We start from the raw sequence: 22,903 nt of genomic DNA, 5'->3' as shown, positions 1-22,903 counted from the left end.
ATCCTGGGAACCAATCTGGAAGGAGACCCCAGTGTGAGGCATGGGCAACCCGGGGCCCTTACCTGCTCCTGCATTCAGCAGAAACGGCTGCAGGGGTACTTTCCTCCAAACCCTGCAAGGTCTGAGGCTCAGGGAGGGACTGGCACCTGTGGTTTGGGGTCTCCCTCTGGCTCCTGGCACTGAGCCCTCCTCATCCCCTCACCCTCCCACCCCCTCACCTTAGCATAATGTCTGATGTGAAAAGACTGAGCAAGGCTCAGAGGAGCCTGGGTTCAGAGCTCAGCGTATGATCAGGATCAGGGATCAGACAGACACAGGCCAATGCTCTATTCATGGCCAGTTGATAGAGGCTCCGTCAGGGCTCAGTCAACAAGTGGAGTGAAAGCTATGTTTGACTGGGGCTGGGAGCCAGCACAGGAGATCCCACCCATGGCAAGGTCATGCAAAGGAGACCTGATAAGCAAGGCTTCAGGACTCTAGAGACCCCCTAGACCTGCTCGAGCATCTACCCCAAAACCAGAATCTGTCTGTCTACTGCTTTGTGCCTTTTACCAACTCTTCTGACATTAACGGGGGCTATCCTGACCAACTTTCTCTGGAGAAAATCAACCTAGGGCTCTACCTAATAAGTCTCTTGGGCATGAAAGGAATATTTCAATTCACCCCCCCCCCCCAGTAGCATTCTAGCTTTCTTGGCAGGTTTATCCAGACTCTTGCAGCTATGCTTGTGATTGTTCACAGGCTCCCAACTGTGAGAAGCATGGAAAGCCTAAAATATTCTGAAAATATAGAGCCTTTTGAAGAGTTAAAAACTATTAGAGTAGTGCTAATGTAGGATTTCACTGTTGAGCCAGTGCTTGCTGCCAAGTTCCCATATCGCTTATCCATTGTGCACCTGGGAGTGCATTAGTTAACATAGTTGGAATTTAAGAAAAACAAGCAGTAACCTTGGAATTAACCACATCAGACCTTTGAGCTAATTGGTTCTTTCTTTGTTGTAACTCACTGCACCTTTGCTCTGTGAGAAATGTAACTCTGTTTAATACTTTCTGAGGCTGATGTAGATTAGAAATATAAAGAAAAAACATTTCAAGGGAAAATAAGTTTTCTGGTTGAGCAGCCTTTATCAAAAGAGGGTCACAAAATGTTCACAGGCCTCCAAGGCCAGAAGATAATGTACACAACATTGTTTATGGGAAAGGTATGCAGAAAAAAATCCTGGTTTCGATAAGGGCAAAACTGCTGGAGTGTTTGGGCTGATTCTGCATGACCTTGCATCTTTCATTTTCCTCTATGTACAAGTCAAAGTTAAAAGTCCCTTTTGAAAATAAAGTTATGGGCCTCGTTCACCGAAGAAGCTTGGTCTCCCCGTGTCTTTCTTTCTTTCTTTCTCTCTTTTTCAGGCTGATCCCTTGGAGGATAGAGGCTCTCCGCGTTCACTTTCCTGCCTGGGCTTCTAAGACCTGAACAGGAAGGCGCTCTGCGTCTTCACTCCCTCGGGAGACCAGGAGGGCACCTGCTGCCTACGTGAACAGAGCAAGTCCCTTGTTTTGGGACTTTTTTGGCTTTCTGTGTAAACCAAGGAATATCAGCCTCTTTCTCTCCTCTATTTTCTTATCTGCAACATTCTTTCTTTATCTCTCTCTAAATCATTCGCTGACAAAATTTCTCCTGAAGGTTCCCCTGGATCCTGTGGGGGCTGGACCCTGGCAGACTGGGTTCTGGGCTCAGTCAGGGGGAAGAATGAAGTCCAGTCTGGGTGTGGGATTAAGGGTCAGAACTCGATCTGTAACTGAGATCAGGGCTCAGCCTGCTACTAGAGAAAGAGGAGAAGTCTAACTTAGCTTCTGCTTCTCCACAGATCCCTGTGTGTATGTCTATGTGTGTGGTGGGTGGAGAGGGGTGGGATGTTTATCCTCCCTTAGCCTGGGGCCCAGAGCCCAGCTCTCACCAGCAGGCAGGCATCGCAGAGGTTTTCCTCATCTGTGCTCTTTACTTTATCTCTGGGATTTCATACAGTTCACCCGAAAGAATAAATCAGTAGCAGTTCTCAGGTTGTAGCACTGGAAGCTGAATAGAAATCAGACACTAAAGGCGGAAACCATCCAGTGGGTCAGACTTGACAGCCATGGGACCTCTTGCATGTCACTCCATCTCTCTGAGCCTCAGTTACTTCATCTGTAAAATGGGTATGAGGACATTACTCATCCCCACAGGGTCATTGCAAGGATCCAGTGAGATATTATATAAGAAGCACAGAGTGATGGCCCAATGAACTGGGTCTGTGGCTATTTTCTAGAAGAACTGCCTCCATGACCCTGACACAGTTACCTCATTTCTGTTGCCCACCTGCAACCCCAGCCTTGCCAGAGACCCAGGTCAAGAAGAGCTTCTGGGTGTGGAGGTAAATCCACACTCCTCATAAAAAGTGACAGGTAAGGGGTGGTTTTGATGAACAATGCCTACTGGATATTAAGCTCTTTCTGCTTTTCTTTAAATCCACTCATCAGCTTGGTAGCATTTATGATCTTTATGATCTCCTTTCACTTGGGAGAAACCTGAAGCTCAGAGAGGTGGACCATTTGACCCTCACCCAACAGTTGCTAAGAGAACATCCAGGATCAAACCCATATCCGGCCTGTCCTGTTTGTCACATCATTCTGGGCAGCAGGTTCTGCCAGTGTGACAAAGGAGGGCAGTAGAAGCTCTCAGAGGCCCTCAGAAGCCCACGGAGGCCACCAGTCCATGGGATGCCTCCGGCCACACTTTCCTGACTTGCTCACAAGGAAGGGTCTGCAGCTTCTCCGGGGTCCCCTGACAAGACCTGCCAGTGGGTCAGGCATAGAGCAGCGTGCCTTCCCCTATAAGGATACATAGGATGCCCCCTCATCATTTCCCCAAGCTGTGACTTACAGATGCTGTTTTAAACATAATCCACATCCAGGCTTTCAAGGCAACTGCAGACTAGTGGGCACAGTGAAGGTCACAATGAGCCAGGGAAAGAGAGAGAGAGGGAGACAGAGAAAAATGCAGGAGGGATGGAAAGAAAGAGGTTTGGAGATGAGGATAGAGAGGAGAGATGGGAGAAAGAAGAGGACTGGTTATTATCTGCTGTGAGCACCCTGCCCACTGCCCACAGAGATGCTCAGTACAGGGGACCTCAGAACTTCTGACCCTTAAGGTTCTGGAATACTGGAAACCAAGAAGGTCCAAATCTGAGAACCAGAGAACACTGGCATTCTAAAACTTTGAACATTAGAATCCTAGAACCTTGAAGAACCTAGACTTCTAACATTCAGAACACTATGCCCTTAGACATCTTAATCTCTGTACTCTGAAAATTTATAGAGTTAAATGAGGTTCTGGGAATGATAGAGACATGGTTTTGTGTTTTTCACACTTTTGTGTGCCTACAATTCCCTGAGGAAGTTGTTAAAATGCAAATTACTGAGCAGCAGTTCTGGGGTATGATCTGAATCTCCATTTCTAAAGAATGTCCATGGGAGGTCAGTGCTGCTGGTCTGAGGACCACATGATGAGCATGACTCAAGTTCAGTAAAACACAGAACAACATGGAGGACTTTTTAAAAAATAAAGCCAGAGTCCCAGCCCCCTACCAGAGTTGACTAATATAGAATCTTTGGAATTTCAGGCACACAGTATATATGTTTTTTTCATATGATGCACATGAATCTGAACTATGGTATGTAGATTTTTTTTAATGAGTTAAAATTATGTTGAATGAAGAAAAGTATTATCCAAAAGGCCTACTGGCAGTCCATGTGTATGGCAAATGGTTCAAGTGTGGGACCAGGTGATTTCAGCTCATGTCAGGCCCCTGGTCACCTCCTCCCCAGGCCAGGCTGAGTGAAGGGGGGCAGGTAGCAACTGATTGCCCCAAGGAAATTGGCCCCTCAGAAAGGAAGGTGCCCAGAGGGTACAGTCCAGCCAGGGAAGTCATACGTGCCCCTTCCAGGCCTGGCTCTGCACCCCAGGGGTGGGGGACTCACCTCGTAGTGTGTTACCAGGGACAACACCTCATTCACGAGATTGACTGCAAAGTCCACAACCTTGTTGAGCAGTCCAGTGCTCCTGGAGAGGAGACGAAACTGATAAATGTCAGTGAAGTTGGCAGAGCACCCAAGGGAAAGCAGTGGGAAGAGGGCAGGAGATGGTGGAGCACCTTGAAGCCAGGTGACTTGGGCCTCTCTCCCCAGGGGGCTCATCACTTAGAACCCCATGGTTGGCCAGCAGCACACCCAAATAGGTCATGATAGTCTCATCACAACCCTGAAACCTCATTGATCCATCCATCCATTCTTCTATGCATCCTCTATTCTTCCATCCAACCATCCATCCATCCATCCATTCTTCTCCCCACCCGTCTATCCATTCTTTCATCCATCCCTGCATCTAGTCATCCGTTCACTCATTAATACATATTTAGAGAGCACCAACTATGTGCTCAAAAGCAAGACTGACTGGTGACATATAGATGAACAAAGCACAAGCAACTCCTTATGTGGTACCTGAATACTGGGTTGGATAAAAGTTTCATTTGGAGTTTTCTGCAAGAGCTTATGGAAAAACCCAAAAGACTTTTTGGCCAACCCAATATTATCACGTATTCCTAAGGCTGACTCCTTCCCACCTTCAGTTCTCGGCGTAACAGTCACCTCCTCAGGGCAGCCCCTGTGACTGCTTGCCTAAGGGAGGGCTTTCTGTCATAGCGCCCTGTTTGGTGTGCTGTTCTGCCCAGGAATGATGGCAATCGAACATATTCTATGTGGGTTCTTTACTGCTGGATTGAGTGCTCCCCTGTCTGTCGCTTCCTCCAGAAACTAAGCTCCATGAGAACAAGCATCTTGCCGGCAGTCACCAGTACTTTCTCTTGAGCTCAGGATGGTCCCTCTTGTGTGGAGCAGCTGCTCCACACATTTTTGGCTGAAGGAATACATGAAGTAAACATACGATTGAATATTTAATGACAACTTGTGAGAAGTATTGAGAAGGGCAAGAGTAGAGTCTTATGAGAGAGAAGAAGAGGAAGCTTGTTTTAGACCCTAAATGAAGAGACAAACATGGAAATGCGATGCAGGAAAGGTGTCCTAGGTGCCTGAGCAGCCCGTATACAGGTCTCGAGTGGAAGGAGCTTGTCTGAGGCTCAGAGCAAAAACTAGTGGGTCTTGGGCAGAGTGGGCAGGGTGTGGATCCAGACCAGGTAGAGCCTAGATGACCCTGGGAGGGCCTGAGATTGCACCCAAGTGGAGAGAAAAGTCCCCAGAGGGTTTGGAGCAGCAGAGTGGAATGCCATTTTATAGATACGGACACTGAGACCTGGAAGGCAGGATGGTTTCCCTGGCGCTACAGGCTATGCAGTGTCCAGTAGGGCTCAGGCATTTGGACTTACATCTCAGCCTTTCCACGTGCCAGTAGGCTGCAGACCTATCCTATCTTTTGTTTTGGGGGTCTTTAGACAAAGCTGTGATCAGATATCCTGTTGGGGAGGATGAACTGACCTCTGCATGACTCAACCTTGTTCCTTTCCAAGGCCACCCTGCCCCAGCCTTCAGCTTCCGGACTAATTCTCTCCCAGCCAGCACCAGGATCAGCCCTTCTCCTTCCACCCTCTTCCTGGGACTGAACATCTTTTTTCAAGCACACAGTTTAAGATGTAGATTTGGTGGGCTACTGGAGATCAGTGATTTAAATGGTGAGGACTCGGTTTTCAAGATGTCATTTTTTGGGAATTTTCCAGGGGGAGGAGGATGATTTAGGGACAATCTGAAATTAGAGCCCATAGTAGGCATTTACTATTCCTCTTGCCCTCTGCTAACAAGAGGCAGGAAGGTAAACACAGTGGACTATTATTATTATTATTGAGGGACACTATGTAATATGAGACTGGTCACTTCCTCAGGTAGACATAACAATGCTAAATGTGCATGCCTCTAACAACAGAACTTCAAAAACCATGAAGCTAAAACAGATAAAGCTGAAAGGTGAAATACAGCAATTCACAGTCATGGTTGGAGAGATCAACACTCCTGTCTCAGTAAGGGGAAGAACAAAGAGACGAAATTCAGCATAGATATCATTGTTACTGAGAGCTTAGTACCTGCCAGGTATATGGTAAACACTTCCATTTTCTCATTTGGCTAACACAGCAGCCTATGAGTTAGGTGTTCTTGCCATCTTTTTTTTACAGATGTGGAAACTGAAGCATCTAGAGGCTAAATTGATTACAAAACCACAAGTTAGTGGCAAAGCTAACTTGATTCCAAAATCTAACCTCTTTTTTTCGTACTCTGCCCCTCCCAGGTAAGGCATAGGGCTGAAATTATGAGTCCCAAGCCCTCTGTCATCCCCACTCTGTGGAGATGTGTGCGCCTGGCCTGCCCAGCACTCTGAGAGGGGTGCTGTGTCGATCGTTCCCGCATCCTTCCACGACCACCTTGCAGTCACCGGTGCCATCAGTTTCAACGCCGACACTAAACTGGAGGACCAAGTTGAGGGCCAAGTTGACAATCTCCCACAACACAGGCCTGCAGGGAAATAGGTTCACAGTGAACAGAGGTGAAGTCTCTTCACATTGCCCACGTTAGTCTCTCTCTTGTGTGGACATTATATGGGGTGTCTGTTGACAAGGACAGGCCTGGTGTGCTGCGGTCCATGGGGGTCACAAAGAGTTGGATAGGACTTAGTGGCTGAACAACAAATGGACAATATCAATACTATCCGTTTTCTTTATGGAATTTGCATTCTTACATTAGGAATTTCTTCTCCTGGCCTCAAGGATCTGGCATTTGTGACATTTCTATAGAGTGTCACTCCAATGATTAAAACAAAAGTAAGAGTTAACATTTCCTAAGAGAATACTATGTTATGTATTTCCAAGATGGTATTTTACCTGGATTAATCCAGTTAATCTCTATGGCAATACCATTTGAAAAAAGTACTATCATTATCTCTGTTTTCAGAATGAGGAAACATGTGGTATAGAGAAGGTAAGTAACTATCTCAGGATCGCATAACTAACGAATGATGAAGTCATAGTGCACTTTAGTTTCTAAAGACTCCTACACGTCTTCATTTCCTATCTCTCTGTATCTTCAAAGTAATTAAAAGACCCAGAAATTATATTTTCCATATAATTTTTACACGCTCTTCATTACATACTGTACTCTGCTATATGGCCCATACTGGTCACTGCTGTTAAAAGAGATTCTTGAGAGACAAAATGATGCTGGGGTAAACTTTGCCAAAGAGTTATAAGTGATCATGTCTTCTCAATTCTCAAGTTTTAGAATTAGAAAAGTGTTAAGATTTTGGAAATATATTTCATGGGGGGATTTTTTAAAAAAGACATTTGGTTATAGGGAAAGTTTCTTAGAACATTTTAAAGATTTGGAGTCTAGACTTGCAAGGACCTCCTTATTTTACTGATTGAGAGACTAAGGTAGCAGGGTGAAAAACTGTCTGATTTCAGTTGGATATCTATCGGCCATACTGCACTGCATTTCCCAAACATCAAATTCCAAGACATACTCACAGGTTCACATTGACTTTAGCAGTGATGGGGCTTTTCACTATTGCACCTTTGCCATCAGAAGTCTCTTCAAATGTGGTATCCAGGATGTGCAGGTTACTGATATTCACCCTGTGCAAAAACCACAATTCACCCTTGTCATTGCTCTTGACAGCCACTGCTGGGCTTTTGTCTATGCCAGCATCGTGCTGAGCATTTGAGCCTCATAGACCTTGCCTTTGGTCTCATGCAAGTCCTGCTCAGGGATTGGATTCTCTCCCCGGATGCCGCAGCAAACTGAGGATCAGACAGCTGTGATTTCCCTCAAGATGCCAAGGGTGAACATGTGTCAATCAGAATTTGTTCTTTTCTATTAAACTGATACACAGGTGCTTTACAATGTTATGCTGTGTTCACGTGTGGGGCTTCCACAGTGGCTCAGGGGGGTAAAGAATCTGCCTGCCATGTGGGAGACCTGGGCTTGATCCCTGGTTTGGGAAGATCCCTGGAGAAGGAAATGGCAACCCACTCCAGTATTCTTGCCTAGAGATTTCATGGACGGAGGAGCCTGGTGGTCTACAGTCTGTGGGGTCCCAAAGAGTCAGACACGACTGAGTGACTAACATTTTCACTTTTCATTAGGTTCAGGTGTACAGCAAAGTGATTCAGATATAGATATATATAGATAGAGATGTATTTTTATTTCAGATTCTTTTTCCTTGTAAGGTATTACAAAATATTGAGTATAGCTCCCTGTGCTATATAGTAGGTCCTTGTTGGTTGTCTATTGTATATATAGTACTGTGTATATATTAACACAAACTCCTGATTTAGCCTCCACAGTGTTTCTCTTTTGGTAACTGTGAGGTTTTTTTTTTTTTTTTAAGTTTTATGTACATGAGTCTTTTTGTGTAAGTTCTTTCGTATCATATCTTAGATTCTATGTATTAGTGGTATCTATGATATTTGTCTCTCTCTCTCTGACCTACCTTATGTAGTATGATTATCTCTATATCCATTTGGTTATTTCTGCCAACAGCATTATTTCATTCCTTTTTATGCAGGCCTAGAATTAGAACCCGGGACTGCTTGATTCCCAGACTTGATGTGTGGGCAACCTACATGGTGTGAATTCTAGTTTCCTCTCTCCTGAAACCACTCAGACTTTCATACTCAGTTATACTCAGAGAAGAAAAGTCTTATTCTTGGGGAAGGGGAATTTAGGCACCAGCAAACAGGTAGAGGTAAGGGTGAAGAGAACCTTCATCCTGACCCTGATATCACAGAAGAGAAAGTCTAAACCCATGAGATACCTGGACAGCCCCTACAGCCCTCTAATTTTTTAACCTCGAGTGGAGTTGGCCTCAGATCACTACTGCTCTGTAAGAACACACAAGGTTTATTCATCTTCCCTGATAGCTCACTTGGTAGAGAATCTGCCTGGAATGTGGGAGACCTGGGTTCAACCCCTGGGTTGGGAAGATCCCCTGGAGGAGGGCATGGCAACCCCTCCAGTACTCTTGCCTGGAGAATCCCCATAGACAGAGAAGGCTGGCAGGCTACAGGATATGGGGTCGCAAAAGTTGATAGGACGAGCGACTAAGCACAGAACAGCAAAGCACTCTAAAAGAGCAACCCTTTGTCTACATGAGTGACTCAACCAACTATGGGCTTCCCTGGTGGCTGAGCTCGTAAAGAATCTGCCTGCAATGTGGGAGATCTGGGTTCAGTCCCTGTGTTAGGAAGATCCTCTGGAGAACAGAATGGCAATACACTCCAGTATTCTGGCCTGGAGAGTTCCATGATCTGCGAAGTCAGTGGGGTTACAAAGAGTTGGACATGACTGAGCAAGTTTGACTGTGTAGATCACAACAAACTGTGGGAAATTCTTCAAGAGATGGGAATACTGGACCACCTTACCTGCCTCCTGAGAAATCTGTATGAAGGTCAAAAAGAAACAGATAGAATCAGACATGGAAAAACAGCCTGGTTCCAAATTGGGAAAGGAGTATGTCAAGACTGTATATTGTCACCCTGCATATTTAACTCATATGCAGAGTACATCATGAGAAACACTGGGCTGGAAGAAGCACAAGCTGGAATCAAGATTTCTGGGAGAAATACCAATAACTACAGATATGCAGATGAGAGTGCCCTTATGGCAGAAAGCGAAGAAGAACTAAAGAGCTTCTTGATGAAAATGAAAGAAGAGAGTGAAAAAACTGGCTTAAAACTCAACATTCAAAAAACAAAGTTCGTGGTAACTGGTCCCATCACTTCATGATAAATAGAAGGGGAAACCATGGAAACAGTGACAGACTTCATTTTTTTGGCTCCAAAATCACTGCAGATGGTGACTGCAGCCATGAAATTAAAAGACACTTGCACCTTGGAAGAGAAACTATGACCAACCTAGACAGCATATTAAAAAGCAGAGACATTACTTTGCTGACAAATGTCCATCTAGTCAAAGCTGTGGCTTTTCCAGTAGTCATGTATGGGTGTGAGAGTTTGACTATAAAGAAAGCTGAGCACTGAAGAATTGATGGTTTTGTACTGTGGTGTTGGAGAAGACTCTTAAGAGTTCCTTGGACTGCAAGAAGATTAAACCTTTCCATCCTAAAGGAGATCAGTCCCGAATATTCATTGGAAGGACTGATGCTGAAGCTGAAACTGCAATACTTTGGCCACATGAGGCAAAGAACTGACTCCGTGGAAAAGACCCTAAGGCTGGTAGATTGAAGGCAGGAGGAAAAGGTGATGACAGGGAATGAAAACACTGGATGGCATCACTGACTCGATGGACATGAGTTTGAGCAGGTTTCTGGAGTTGGTGAAGGACAGGGAAGCTCTGGTGTGCTGCAGTCCATGGGGTTGCAAAGAGTCGGATACGACTGAGCGACTAAACTGAACTGAGCGACTTCCACTTTCACTTTTTGTCTTTGATAGTAAACTTATGTCCCCAAGAGATGTATTCTCCTTTCTGGGAACAAAAATCTCCAAATGAAGCATCAACTCACGCTGTAAGCCTGTACACTACTTCAAAAATTCCAGAAATGAGTTGTTCCAACAAGTTCTTAGCTTCCTCAGTCTTCTCCGGGCCCTCCTCAGCAGTCTTCAATTGCTCCAAGATAGCTGCAAAAACAGTCTCCACTTAGTGTGGTACACAACTTACGGAGTGGCTCCTATGCACCAGGTACTAAATGAGAATATTTGCCTATGTTATTTCATTTAATCTTTGTAACAACTGCATAAGTAGCTATTACTAATATCTGCACTTTCAGATAGGGAAATAAAAGAGCAAAAGTTTAAGAAATTGATCAAAGTCACACAGCTAGGAGACCCTGCTCTTTTCATGCCGCCTTCATGCTAATACATACTCATTATTCATCAACAAAGCAATCAACCCACTGAGCAGGCAATAGGTATTGATTACACATCAGCTTCTAGTAGTGAAGCACTAGTGAGCTGCTCATACAAACAAAACAAATGTAGGATAAAATAAGAAATGGAAAATCTAGAATCAAAGAAAATATACGGATTGCCAAATAGGAGTCTAGGAATGACAGCTTTGCATAAGGCCTAGAAAAGGGTTGACTAAAGAAGAGAACAAGAACAGAGAATCCTAGTGGACAGAGGAAAGAGGGATTTGATAGAGGAAGTGACATGGCAGATGTGGAATGGCACATTTGAAAAGTATTAAGGAACTATGCGTAGAAAATAATTCAAATGAGAAACAACAAAGCAAGCACTAGCTCAAAGAATAAGAAAAGGCTGCAAGAAAAAGTATGTAATCAAAGGAGTGCAACGTGGCTTTGCAGTGGACAGTACCTAGTTATAATGATGCAGCGATGGAAACTACATCTGGTCTTTTAACTCACTAGGTGATTTTGATGCAGACACCTCTGCTTCTGTGTTCAGAAGCATTGCTGTTTTATCAGCAATGAAGGTTGCCTAAGCGCTGGCAAGGTTTGAAGGGCAGTCCTTCACAGAAATTAGCTTCTCCTACAAAGAATGTTTAGCAATGTCCCAGTAATGTTTCCAAAAAGTGAAAAGAAGACCAAGGTCTTTCAAGAAGTTAGTATGACAAGGAACATGATTCACCAGTTCAGTTCAGTTCAGTCGCTCAGTCGTGTCCGACTCTTTGCGACCCCATGCACTGCAGCATGCCAGGCCTCCCTGTCCATCACCAGCTCCGGAGTTCACCCAAACTCATGTCCATCGAGTTGGTGATGCCATCCAGCCATCTCATCCTCTGTCGTCCCCTTCTCCTCCTGCCCCTAATCCCTCCCAGCATCAGAGTCTTTTTCAATAAGTCAACTCTTCGCATGAGGTGGCCAAATTATTGGAATTTCAGCTTTAGCATCATTCCTTCCAAAGAACACCCAGGGCTGATCTCCTTTAGAATGGACTGGTTGGGTCTCCTTGCAGTCCAAGGGACTCTCAAGAGTCTTCTCCAACACCACAGTTCAAAAGCATCAATTCTTCGGTGCTCAGCTCTCTTCACAGTCCCACTCTCACATCCATACATGACCACTGGAAAAACCATAGCCTTGACTAGACGGACCTTTGTTGGCAAAGTAACGTCTCTGCTTTTCAATACGCTATCTAGGTTGGTCATAATTTTCCTTCCAAGGAGTAAGCGTCTTTTAATTTCATGGCTGCGGTCACCATCTGCAGTGATTTTGGAGTCCAAAAAAATAAAGTCTGACACTGTTTCCACTGTTTCCCCATCTATTTCCCATGAAGTGACGGGACCAGATGCCATGATCTTTGTTTTCTGAATGTTGAGCTTTAAACCAACTTTTTCACTCTCCTCTTTCACTTCCTTCAAGAGGCTTATTTTTTAATATAAATTTATTTATTTTAATTGGAGGTTAATTACTTTACAGTGTTGTACTGGTTTTGCCATACATCAACATGAATACACAACAGAGTATTACTTAGCCATTAAAAAGAATATATTTGAATCAGTTCTAATGTGGTGGATGAGACTGGAGCCCATTATACAGAGTGAAGTAAGCCAGAAAGAAAAACACCAATACAGTATACTAACACATATATATGGAATTTAGAAAGGTGGTAATGATAACCCTGTATTTGAGACAGCAAAAGAGGGTTTATAGTTCCTCTTCACTTTCTGCCATAAGGGTGGTGTCAGCTGCATATCTGAGGTTACTGATATTTCTCCCAGCAATGTTGATTCCAACTTGTGCTTCCTCCAGCCCAGCATTTCTCATGATGTACTCTGCATAGAAGTTAAATAACCAGGGTGACAATATACAGCCTTGACGTACTCCTGTTCCTATTTGGAACCAGTCTGTTGTTCCATGTCCAGTTCTAAATGTTGCTTCCTGACCTGCATATAGATTTCTCAGGAGGCAGGTCAGGTGGTCTGGTATTCCCATCTCTTTCACAATTTTCTAGTTTATTGTGATCAAGGTAGGTAACTTTAAAGCTACCTGGGCTAGGTAGAAATTCTTTTCCAGTTGGTTAATACAAGTTGCTAAGTAAATTGGATGACCCAGCAGAAGAATATGCTACCCCATATAAATTAAATATTTAACTTACATATATAAATGGCTAATAAATATAAAAAAAATGAGTGAATGCTTTCATAATTATAGAAATGCTGTGATGAATTATAACCTTTCATCTGTGAGACTGGAAAAAATTTCAGTTGTCCAAACCAGTGCTGTCAAGAGAGTAGAAAAAAGATACTCTCACAAACGATTGGAGAAACTATTAATATACAGGATTATTTGTCGATACATGCCAAAAATTAAAATATGCAAGCCTTTTGACCTTTTGAAATGTCACTTTGAGGATGTTACCCTGTGAATATATTAGCAAAGTTTACTGTGATAGAAGATGTAAAGTGATATTCAGCTAAGTATTCCCTGTTTCTAGAAAAAGAATAAACAAATGAATCAGGAACCGGAGCTGCCCCTGCTGGCAGCCTTTGGTAATACAGGATTGGTATTTAGGAAGTAAGCTCCTAGGTGCCACTGATCATCCCTGTTGTGGACTCACTTACAAGTGTGCTGTCAAGGTTGTCAAGTCCTTTCTCAAGACCAGATTTCAGCTTCCTCAGAACATCCTTGCCAAGACTGTCAAGAAGAGACGCTGAGGTCCCAGCGAGCAGGCCTCACAAGAGAACAAGAATCCAAAGCTGAAACATCTTGTCCTGACACCTGGACAGTCATGGGAAGAATAGGAGTGAGAATTACCCACAGGGAAATGGCATCGTGGATGAGCACCTAGGACTCTGACACTCAGCAGTCCTTGAAGATAATGCAGTTATCTCCTGTCTTACAGATGGGCAACCCAGGTCAAAAAGCTAGAGAAACGTGCCCAGAGATAAACAATCAGTGAATGAAGGAGCTACTATTTGAAAAGTCACTGTTGACTCCAGGTCAGCTCTCTTTTCTAGAGGTCCTTTGCACATGCTGGCTTCTCTGCATGGAACGTTTCCCTCTTCTTTTCATTTTTAGCTGTATCACTTCTTACTGACTTTCCAGCTTCAGTAGGACATCGTGTCCTCTGAATTCTCCCCAGAGACTAGGTTAGGTGTCATCACTCCACCATCTTGCTGCCTTTATTCACTGTTAAGAGTCCTGGGTCCCAGTTAGTGACAACTTGGCTGCTTTTCCCACCAGGCTGCGAGTTCCTTAGAGGAGGGATTCTGACTTATTTCACAATGAGTTGAATTCCCAAGTCATAGTAAAAAACTGCTGCTACTAAGTACAACAAAAGAAAGTTTGCCAAACAAAAGTATGAACAAATAATTGGGCACCACGTCATGATGCTGCATTCACCCTCAATCTGACATTTCTCCTAATTGAATCTATTTCTTAGTTCGCTCCATTCAAAGTATTAGCTAACTCAAGTGGCCCCACCCCTCTGCCTCTTGTCCTTAGAGCCTTCGGAAGGGCTTCCCTGGTGCCTCCTGGTAAAGATTACAGTGGATGAGACCCAGATTAGACCTGTGGGTCAGGAAGATCCCATGGAAAAGGAAATGGCAAACCACTGCAGTATTCTTGCTTGGAGAAATCCATGGACAGAGGAGCCTGATAGGTTACAGTCCATGGGGTCGCAAAGAGCCAAACACGACTGAGGGGCTAATTTAATCTCTATGCCTCTTTTCCCCAGTGCCTGCTGTAGGCCTCCATGTGGAGTGACATTAAGGGGGAAGCCCACCATTCATGGTTTGAAGAAAAATACAAAGTCCTTGCTCCCCTGTGCGGTCTCCTGGAATTCTGCTGGGTGCTGAGGGCCCTTTTATATTGATGGCAATGGGCAGGGAGGCTGCCCCCGGAAACAAGCTCTGCGTCCAGAGCCATCCAAGAAGACTCCAATGAAAATAAGCCCTGTCCAGAGTGAACAGAGACGCTTCCAAAGCAAAGGTCAGCGAGGATGCCTGAATTGGACAGCTGTGGAGAGGACTTTGTTCTAAGACTAAGAGCAGGTTCTCATGGAGCCTCCAGCTACCAACATCGTGGTCATGCGTGTGGGGGGCTGGGGCGAAAACTGAATGGATGAATTGGAGAACATTCTGGTAGAAGATTCCATAGTGATCATCTAGCTTAATTTTATCACCATTTGCAAACTCAGGCTCAGAGAGGGAAAGCAGTCAGCCTGTAAGAGAGGGACAGAGATGGGGCTAGGCTTGCGGCCCATAGTAGCATCAGGGTCAGTGAGCAGTGAAGTCGTTCTTCCCAAACCTTCTCTTGTGTCCAAGTGCTCTCCATAACATCCTTCACAGTAGAACCAGCCTCAGGAAAAATATTTGCAACGACAGTTTTCTCAGGACCCACCCTCCCCCATCTGCCCACTCCACTGAGTCAGTAGAGTTTCTCCTGAGAGTGAATATGGTCTGCCTCCGTATATATCCCCATATATGCAGTATCTCCCTGCACACTTGCCCCCAGCCCCTCTACTCTCAGTGCAGCTGCCAGAAGGTAAAGCTCTCACCTTAAACCAAAGTCCCCATCATGGCCCCTGTGTCATCTACTCATCGCCACCCCAAACGCACCTCCCTCTCTCTCCATGGCTCTATTGTCTTCCTTCTCTTCCAGAAACATATCAGCATCATTGCTGCCTTGGCCCTCTGCACAGATTATTCCCTCTTTACGGAACTCTCCTCTTGAAGCCAGTGTGAGCTGGGTCTTGCTGTTCAAACTCACAGTACATCCTGACTTAACACATTTATAGATTCACATCAACTCCTCCCTTTAGGTGACAACTCCGGAGTCAACTTAACTTGTTAGAAACATGACAGACATCACAGCCGCAGGAGAGCTTAGCGTTCAACTTAACCTCCTTGCTGGGAAGCCTGGGGAGCCTATGGTCCAGAGAAGAAGGACTCAGCCAAGGCTAGACATGAACTGAGCCTAACTTATTTTCCTCTTCCATTTCACGTGTTTTAGTTCTGTTGAAGTTTTCCTCCTGGGCAATATATTTTTAAAAGAAAAGATTAAATAAAATTATCAAATAAGTTTGCTTAAGCTATGGATGCCTGAGCTCCTCTCTAGATACTTAGAGTGAGGGGCTGCAGGGTGGATGACCAGAAGTGGAGGTAACTGGACTAGGGTGGTCAAAAGGTACTTTTGACCTTGAGTTCTAAGAGCTGTGATCCCAACACCATCCTCCGGACCCCACCTCTGTCTAGACATGACTGCGTAATGCTAGGTGCTTGTCTTGCTTCACCTGGTTTTTTCATCTCATGAGCAACCAGGCAGGGGTGTTACTGTCGTTATTTCTTTCTTTTAATTTATTTTATTATTTTTTTAAATTTTTATTTTTACTGAGCAAAGTGAGGCTCAGAAGGGAAGGATGACTTGCTCAGGGTGGAACAGATGGGAAGGGGGCAGATCTAGAGAGGGCACCCACTTCTGCACCCTCTCCACTGAGTTTGGCTGTTCCCACTCTCAGCCTCTGGGAGCAGCAGCGAGTCTCACTCTTTAGCCCCAGTAAGTCCAGGGCAGTACCTGGCCATTCGCTTGGCACTGCACGGCTACTTTCACCATTGGTGCTCAAGACAACTCGCTAAATAGGTTTGGAAGGCTCCATTTTCTACTTGAGGAAACTGAGGTTCAGGGAAGGAAGGTGACTGGCTGAAGTCTCACAAGGACAGGAATCAGCATTTGCAATCTCAGGGAAGGACCTTTCTCTCAGATCTCATTGAGGCCACCTGGTGGGGCAGGAAAGTCCTTGCACTTGAATACCCTGTTTATTCCTTGACCTCTGCTGTTTGAGTTGGTGGTAATGCCTGGTGCATTGAGCACATGGCAACCTGGAACACTCGGTCGAGGGAGCACAGATGAGTGCCCGTATGGCATTAGGCTGGCAGATGAGTGCCCGTATGGCATTAGGCTGGGAGCACCAGTAGAGCTCCAGGTCACTCAGGGTCAGTCTCCTCCGATCGCCTACTTGCACCTCAGCAGGAACCTGTAACACTTTAACGTGAACACGGCCAGCTCAAAGTAGGGGTAAGGACCAGAGGCGTGGGTCGCTGGTGTTCCTCTTGCTGAATATGGTCCCGTCATCTGAGCACAGGGCAGGTGCCTAAGCCTGCGGCTGGGACACAGAGGACCCCATCCATCTGAGCCTTGGACTGGTCGGTAGACTCACCTCCCAGGCTGTTTGTGCCTAGTTCTGCAAACGTCCAGGCCCTTACTCCCCTGGCTGTAGGCACAGAGCTGAGGGCTGTGCGGGAATCTTGTGCAGAGAGTTTTTCCACCTCAGGAACACAGCCCAAGGGGCCGGTGTGAGGTAGTGAGTCCAGACCTGGTGTTGGCCCCAGGCTTCAGCTGCCTCTTGTGAAATGCGGGACAACTCCATGTCTAGTGGCAAGATGGAAACCACAACACCCCAACTCTGGGGTTGGGCAGACTGGATTCAAATCTTCCTTTTGCCTGTTGCTGGCTGTGTGGCCTGGATAAGGAGCTTCATCTCCCCGAGCCTCAGGTCCCCTAAGTGTGAAATGGGACTAACTATGGGCCTCTCCTCCCAGGGGTGCTGCGAGAAGTGGTGGGGTAATGTGGGTAGGCCCCTGACAGACAGTTGCTACAGTGATGGTGATGATTAGAATTGTTGCTGGTCTCTGGCCACCTCACTCCCCTCCGCCTTCGGTTTCTCATCTGTTTATGGAAAATTTTGAAAGAGATGGGAATACCAGACCACCTGACCTGCCTCTTGAGAAAACTATGCAGGTCAGGAAGCAACAGTTAGAACTGGACATGGAACCACAGACTGGTTCCAAATAGGAAAAGGAGTACATCAAGGCTGGATATTGTCAGTATTGACTCTGTTAATAACTTTCTTTGTGACTCTTACCAAGGCATTCATTTTCTCCCAGGGTCTCCGTTTCCTCTAACTTCAAAATGAACAGTGGTTCTCTGCTAGACCGCTGACACTTCAGGGTTCTGAGAGGTGTTCAGGAATATCTGGGGCTACCTGCCACATTCCACCAGATGGCGCACCTGGTGCTCTTGCTTTGCAGGCATCCCTCCTGCTCCTTGGGCACTGTGATAACTGCCTACTCTCTGAGGCTGTGAGGGCCAGGACCACAGGGCATCATCCCCAGGACCTGACACACAGATGCGTAATAATTAATTATTACAGCCTGCAGAGGCATTTTTCTTTAACACTGTACACATTGAGAAATCCATGCATTTTATTTATAACAGCACAATAAGCTTGCTCTTAGAGTCAGCCTTGGGTGTGCATCGCAGACTTTTCCCTTGTTGATTGTGTGATAGCAGGCAAATGCCCTAACTTATCTGAGCTTTGCTTTTTTTTTTTTTCCTTTTAAACATGAAGCCAGAAATGGAATGTCCTAGGATATTGGGTTACCTTAGAAGAGCTGCTCAGGGAACTAATGGAAGGAAATGTCATTAGAGAGCCCTAACCTTGGCTCGATAAGGTGCTCCATGAATAACAGCGACCATTGTCATTACTATTACTGCAATAAACAGTAGTGAGTGGTGAGCAAAGACAGCAATTGGGAGCCCGGGAAAATAGGGAGTGTGACAGAAGGCAGTGTGTGCAGTTCTTGAAAGTGTGATGGGACTGGGTTCAAATCCTAGCACTGCTTTGTGAGCTTTCCCTCTCATAACTCAGCTAACTCACCTGGAAGGTGGGCAGAGTGGGTGTACCTACCTCACTGAATCAGTCTGAAGGGTACACAAGTTAACATGTATAAACCCGGACACAGTCCCTAGAAATGTGCTCTCCTTGCTCTTCCACTAGACTGGGAGCTCCATGAGGCAGGGATCGCGTCTGTTTTGTTCCCTGACGTGTCCCCTGTGTCATAACAATGCCTTGTGATCGCAGCTGATGAACACATGCTCCCTGACGTGTTGTTGGTGTTCCTATAGCACAGAGGTCGGGTGCCCACTGATGACTTCCCTGTGGGAGAGCCACGATACTCTGTTTTCAAGTACTTTCCATGCATGTCTGCCTCTCCCCACTGGGCACTTCTGCTGCATTAGGACCCACCCCTCCCTTCTCTCTGGTCCCTCTCTTTTCAAGTGACCACATGTATGCGTAGTGCTTTAGAGGGTGGGCCTCGCAGGCCCAAAGTTTCTCCCCTATGGGCATTGCTCCAGCTGATGGGAATGTAGCAAGCAGCTTCCATTTGTCCCTGTTCAGTTCAGTTCAGTCACCCAGTCATGTCCAATTCTTTGCGACCCCATGGACTGCAGACACCAGGCTTCCCTGTCTATCACCAACTCTTGGAACTTACTCAAATTCAAGTCCATCGAGTTGGTGATGCCGTCCAACCATCTCATCCTATGTCATCCCTTTCTCCTCCCGCTTTCAATCTTTCCCAGCATCAGGGTCTTTTTGAATGAGTCAGTTCTTCGCATCAGGTGGCCAAAGTATTGGGGTTTCAGCTTCAGCATCAGTCCTTCCAATGAACACCCAGGACTGATCTCCTTTAGGATGGACTGGTACGATCTCCTTGCAGTTCAAGGGACTCTCAAGAGTCTTCTCTAACACCACAGTTCAAAAGCATCAATGTTGGGTGCTCAGCTTTCTTTACAGTCCAACACTCACCATGCTTACAGGACTACTCTGAAAACCACAGCTTTGACTAGATGGACCCTTATCGGCAATGTAATGTCTCTGCTTTTTAATATGCTGTCTAGGTTGGTCATACCTTTCCTTCCAAGGAGCAAGCGTCTTTTAATTTCATGGCTACAGACACCATCTGCAGTAATTTTAGAGCCCTAGAAAATACAGTCTCTCACTGTTTCCATAGTTTTCCCATCTATTTGCCATGAAGTGCTGGGGCCAGATGCCTTGATCTTAGTTTTCTGAATGTTTAATTTTAACTCAGCTTTTCCACTCTCCTCTTTCACTTTCATCAAGTGACTCTTTAGTCCTTCTTCACTTTCTGCCATAGGGTGGTGTCATCTGCACATCTGAGGTTATTGATATTTCTAGCGGCAATCTTGATTCCAGCCTGTGCTTCATCCAGCCCAGCATTTCACATAATGTACTCTGCATATAAGTTAAATAAGCAGGATGACAATATATAGTCTTGACGTACTCTTTTCCTGATTTGGAACCAATCTGTTTTTCTAAGTCCCATTCTAACTGTTGCTTCTTGACATGCATACAGATTTCTCAGGAGGCAGGTCTTCTGGTCTGGTATTCCCATCTCTTTGAGAATTTTCTACCGTTTGTTGTGATCCACACAGTGAAAGTCTTTGGCATAGTCAATAAAGCAGAAGTAGATGTTTTCCTGGAACTCTCTCACTTTTTCAATGATCCAGTGGATACTGGGGATTTGATCTCTGCTTCCTCTGCTTTTTCTAAATCCATCTTGAACATCTGGAAGTTCTTGGTTCATGTACTGTTGAAGCTTCACTTGGAGAATTTTGAGCATTATATTGTTAGTGTGTGAGATGAGTGCAATTGTGCAGTAGTCTGAACATTCTTTGGCATTGCCTTTCCTTGGGATTGGAATGAAAACTAAACTTTTCCAGTCCGGTGGCCACTACCGTGTTTTCTAAATTTGATGGCATAATGAGTACAGCACTTTCACAGCATCATATTTGAGGATTTGAAATAGCTGAACTGGAATTCCATCACCTCCACTAGCTTTGTTCTTGGTGATGCTTCCTAAGGCCCACTTGACTTCGCATTCCAGGATGGCTGGCTCTAGGTGAGTGATCACACCATTGTAGTTATCTGGCTCATGAAGATCTTTTTTGTATCAGTTCAGTTCAGTCACTCAGTTGTGTCCGACTCTTTGTGACCCCATGGATTGCAGCACTCCAGGCCTCCCTGTCCATCACCAACACCCGGAGTTCACTCAGACTCATGTCCATCGAGTCAGTGATGCCATCCAGCCATCTGACCCTTTGTTGTCCCCTTCTCCTCCTGCCCCCAATCCCTCCCAGCATCAGAGTCTTTTCCAATGAGTCAACTCTTCACATGAGGTGGCCAAAGCACTGGAGTTTCAGCTTCAGCATCATTCCCTCCAAAGAAATCCCAGGGCTGATCTCCTTCAGAATGGAGAGGTTGGATCTCCTTGCAGTCCAAGGGACTCTCAAGAGTCTTCTCCAACACCACAGTTCAAAAGCATCAGTTCTTCAGCACTCAGTTTTGTTCACAGTCCATCTCTCACATCCATACATGACCACTGGAAAAACCATAGCCTTGACTAGACGGACCTTTGTTGGCAAAGTAATGTCTCTGCTTTTCAATATGCTATCTAGGTTGGTCATAACTTTTCTTCCAAGGAGTAAGCATCTTTTAATTTCATGGTTGCAATCACAATCTGCAGTGATTTTGGAGCCCGCCAAAAATAAAGTCTGACACTGTTTCCACTGTTTCCCATCTATTTCCCATGAAGTGATGGGACCAGATGCCATGATCTTTGTTTTCTGAATGTTGAGCTTTAAGCCAACTTTTTCACTCTCCTCTTTCACTTTTATCAAGAGGCTTTTTAGTTCCTCTTCACTTTCTGCCATAAGGGTGGTGTCATCTGCATAGCTGAGATTATTGATATTTCTCCCGGCAATCTTGATTCCAGCTTGTGCTTCTTCCAGCCCAGCGTTTCTCATGATGTACTCTGCATAGAAGTTAAATAAGCAGGGTGACAATATACAGCCTTGACGTACTCCTTTCCCTATGTATAGGTCTTCTGTGTATTTTTGCCACTCATTAAAAATGGCGAAAAAGATTATTTTAAAAAATGCAACCAAATCATGAGAGCTGACCCTTCTTGCCCCCTCTGTCTGGGACAATGATGACAAGGTAACTTGGGTAGACCTACCAGCTGGAAAAACAGGCTCTTTGTTAGGGCAACATTGAGGAGTGGCCCCCACTTACCAGGAGAGGGCTCCTGAGCAGAGTTGTAGGGCTGAGGAGAATGGAGAAGTTGCAAGGAGGCAAGCAGTTATTTTCCAGGTGGACAGAATTACCTGGACAAATGCTCAGCACTGACCGAAGGGGGCTACTGCTCAAGAGAAGTCCTGAATTGTGAGATCTTCTTGTGTACAGTTGTGGGAGTTGAGATTGTCACAAAAATTAGACAGAGAGGAAAACTCTCATCCTTTTGCTATGGCCAGCAGGGGAGGAAAAATCTCTGGAGGAGGCCGACTTCACATGAAACCTAGCTTTGCCTCTGACCAGGTGTGTGACCCTGGAGAAGTCATTTCACCTCTCCTCTTGGAGATTCACTTGCCGCACATTCCCCAAGACCCATTCACTGCATCACTCAGTAAAAATGAGAATCTAATGAGATACAGTGTCTAAAGATTTAATACGTGGTTTCTCAACACTGTTTGACAGTATTTCCAGAGCCTGACTCGTGTGGAGCCTGACTCGTGCTCACCAGTGTCAGACTCTGGTTAAGCACTTTCCAGTCACTGACTCATTTAAACCTCACACCAGTGTCCTGAGGAAGTTTTGCTGTTCATTCTATTTGGCAGGTGAGAGAACTGGGGTTCTAAGAGTAACTTGCTTGAGATTAAACAGCTAGCAAGGGGTAGAGGCCAAGTAAGTCAAATTCACCTTTGTTCAACTTTCACCCTATGCCTTGTCGTTAGCCCCAGCAAAGCCTGACCTAAGGTCCCCTCAGCAGAGCTGATGAGAGCTGGCTGAAGGCCCTGGATATAGCCCCAGGGGCTCAAGGGCTCCCTGAAGTGACTTGCCCTTGTGAGGCAGCCTTCATCAAGTAGAAAGCCCTTGGGTGAAGTAGCTGCTGGTGCAGGCTTCTGTGTGACCCTGACCTCTCCTCACCTGAGTCTCCAAGGAGGATGGCAGTGGTCCTTCCCTTACAGAATGGCACAAAGACTGAGATGGTTCCATGGCACTATGGACAAAGTTTCTCTGGGTCTTTTGTCAGGAAAAACA

The 22,903-nt window shown here is 45.4% G+C and overlaps 1 protein-coding gene across 1 annotated transcript in view; it reads right to left on the bottom strand.

Moving 5' to 3' along the window:
• The window catches only part of LOC138091167 (short palate, lung and nasal epithelium carcinoma-associated protein 2A-like), a 33,348-nt gene extending 17,769 nt beyond the window's left edge, over window positions 1–15,579 (bottom strand). Inside the window, exons 1-5 of the mRNA XM_068986808.1 lie at window positions 15,564–15,579; window positions 10,549–10,663; window positions 7,553–7,660; window positions 6,396–6,545; window positions 4,011–4,092 (exon numbers count right to left, since the gene is read on the bottom strand). Coding sequence (XP_068842909.1) covers window positions 4,011–4,092; window positions 6,396–6,545; window positions 7,553–7,660; window positions 10,549–10,663; window positions 15,564–15,579 — 471 coding nt within the window. The remainder of the gene's footprint in view (window positions 1–4,010; window positions 4,093–6,395; window positions 6,546–7,552; window positions 7,661–10,548; window positions 10,664–15,563) is intronic.
• Window positions 15,580–22,903: the final 7,324 nt, after the last annotated feature.

This window comes from Capricornis sumatraensis, chromosome 15, assembly GCF_032405125.1.
Source record: "Capricornis sumatraensis isolate serow.1 chromosome 15, serow.2, whole genome shotgun sequence".
NCBI lineage: Eukaryota > Metazoa > Chordata > Mammalia > Artiodactyla > Bovidae > Capricornis > Capricornis sumatraensis.
Note: the sequence above shows the minus strand (reverse complement) of the source record. Positions and strands in the feature narration are given on the sequence as shown.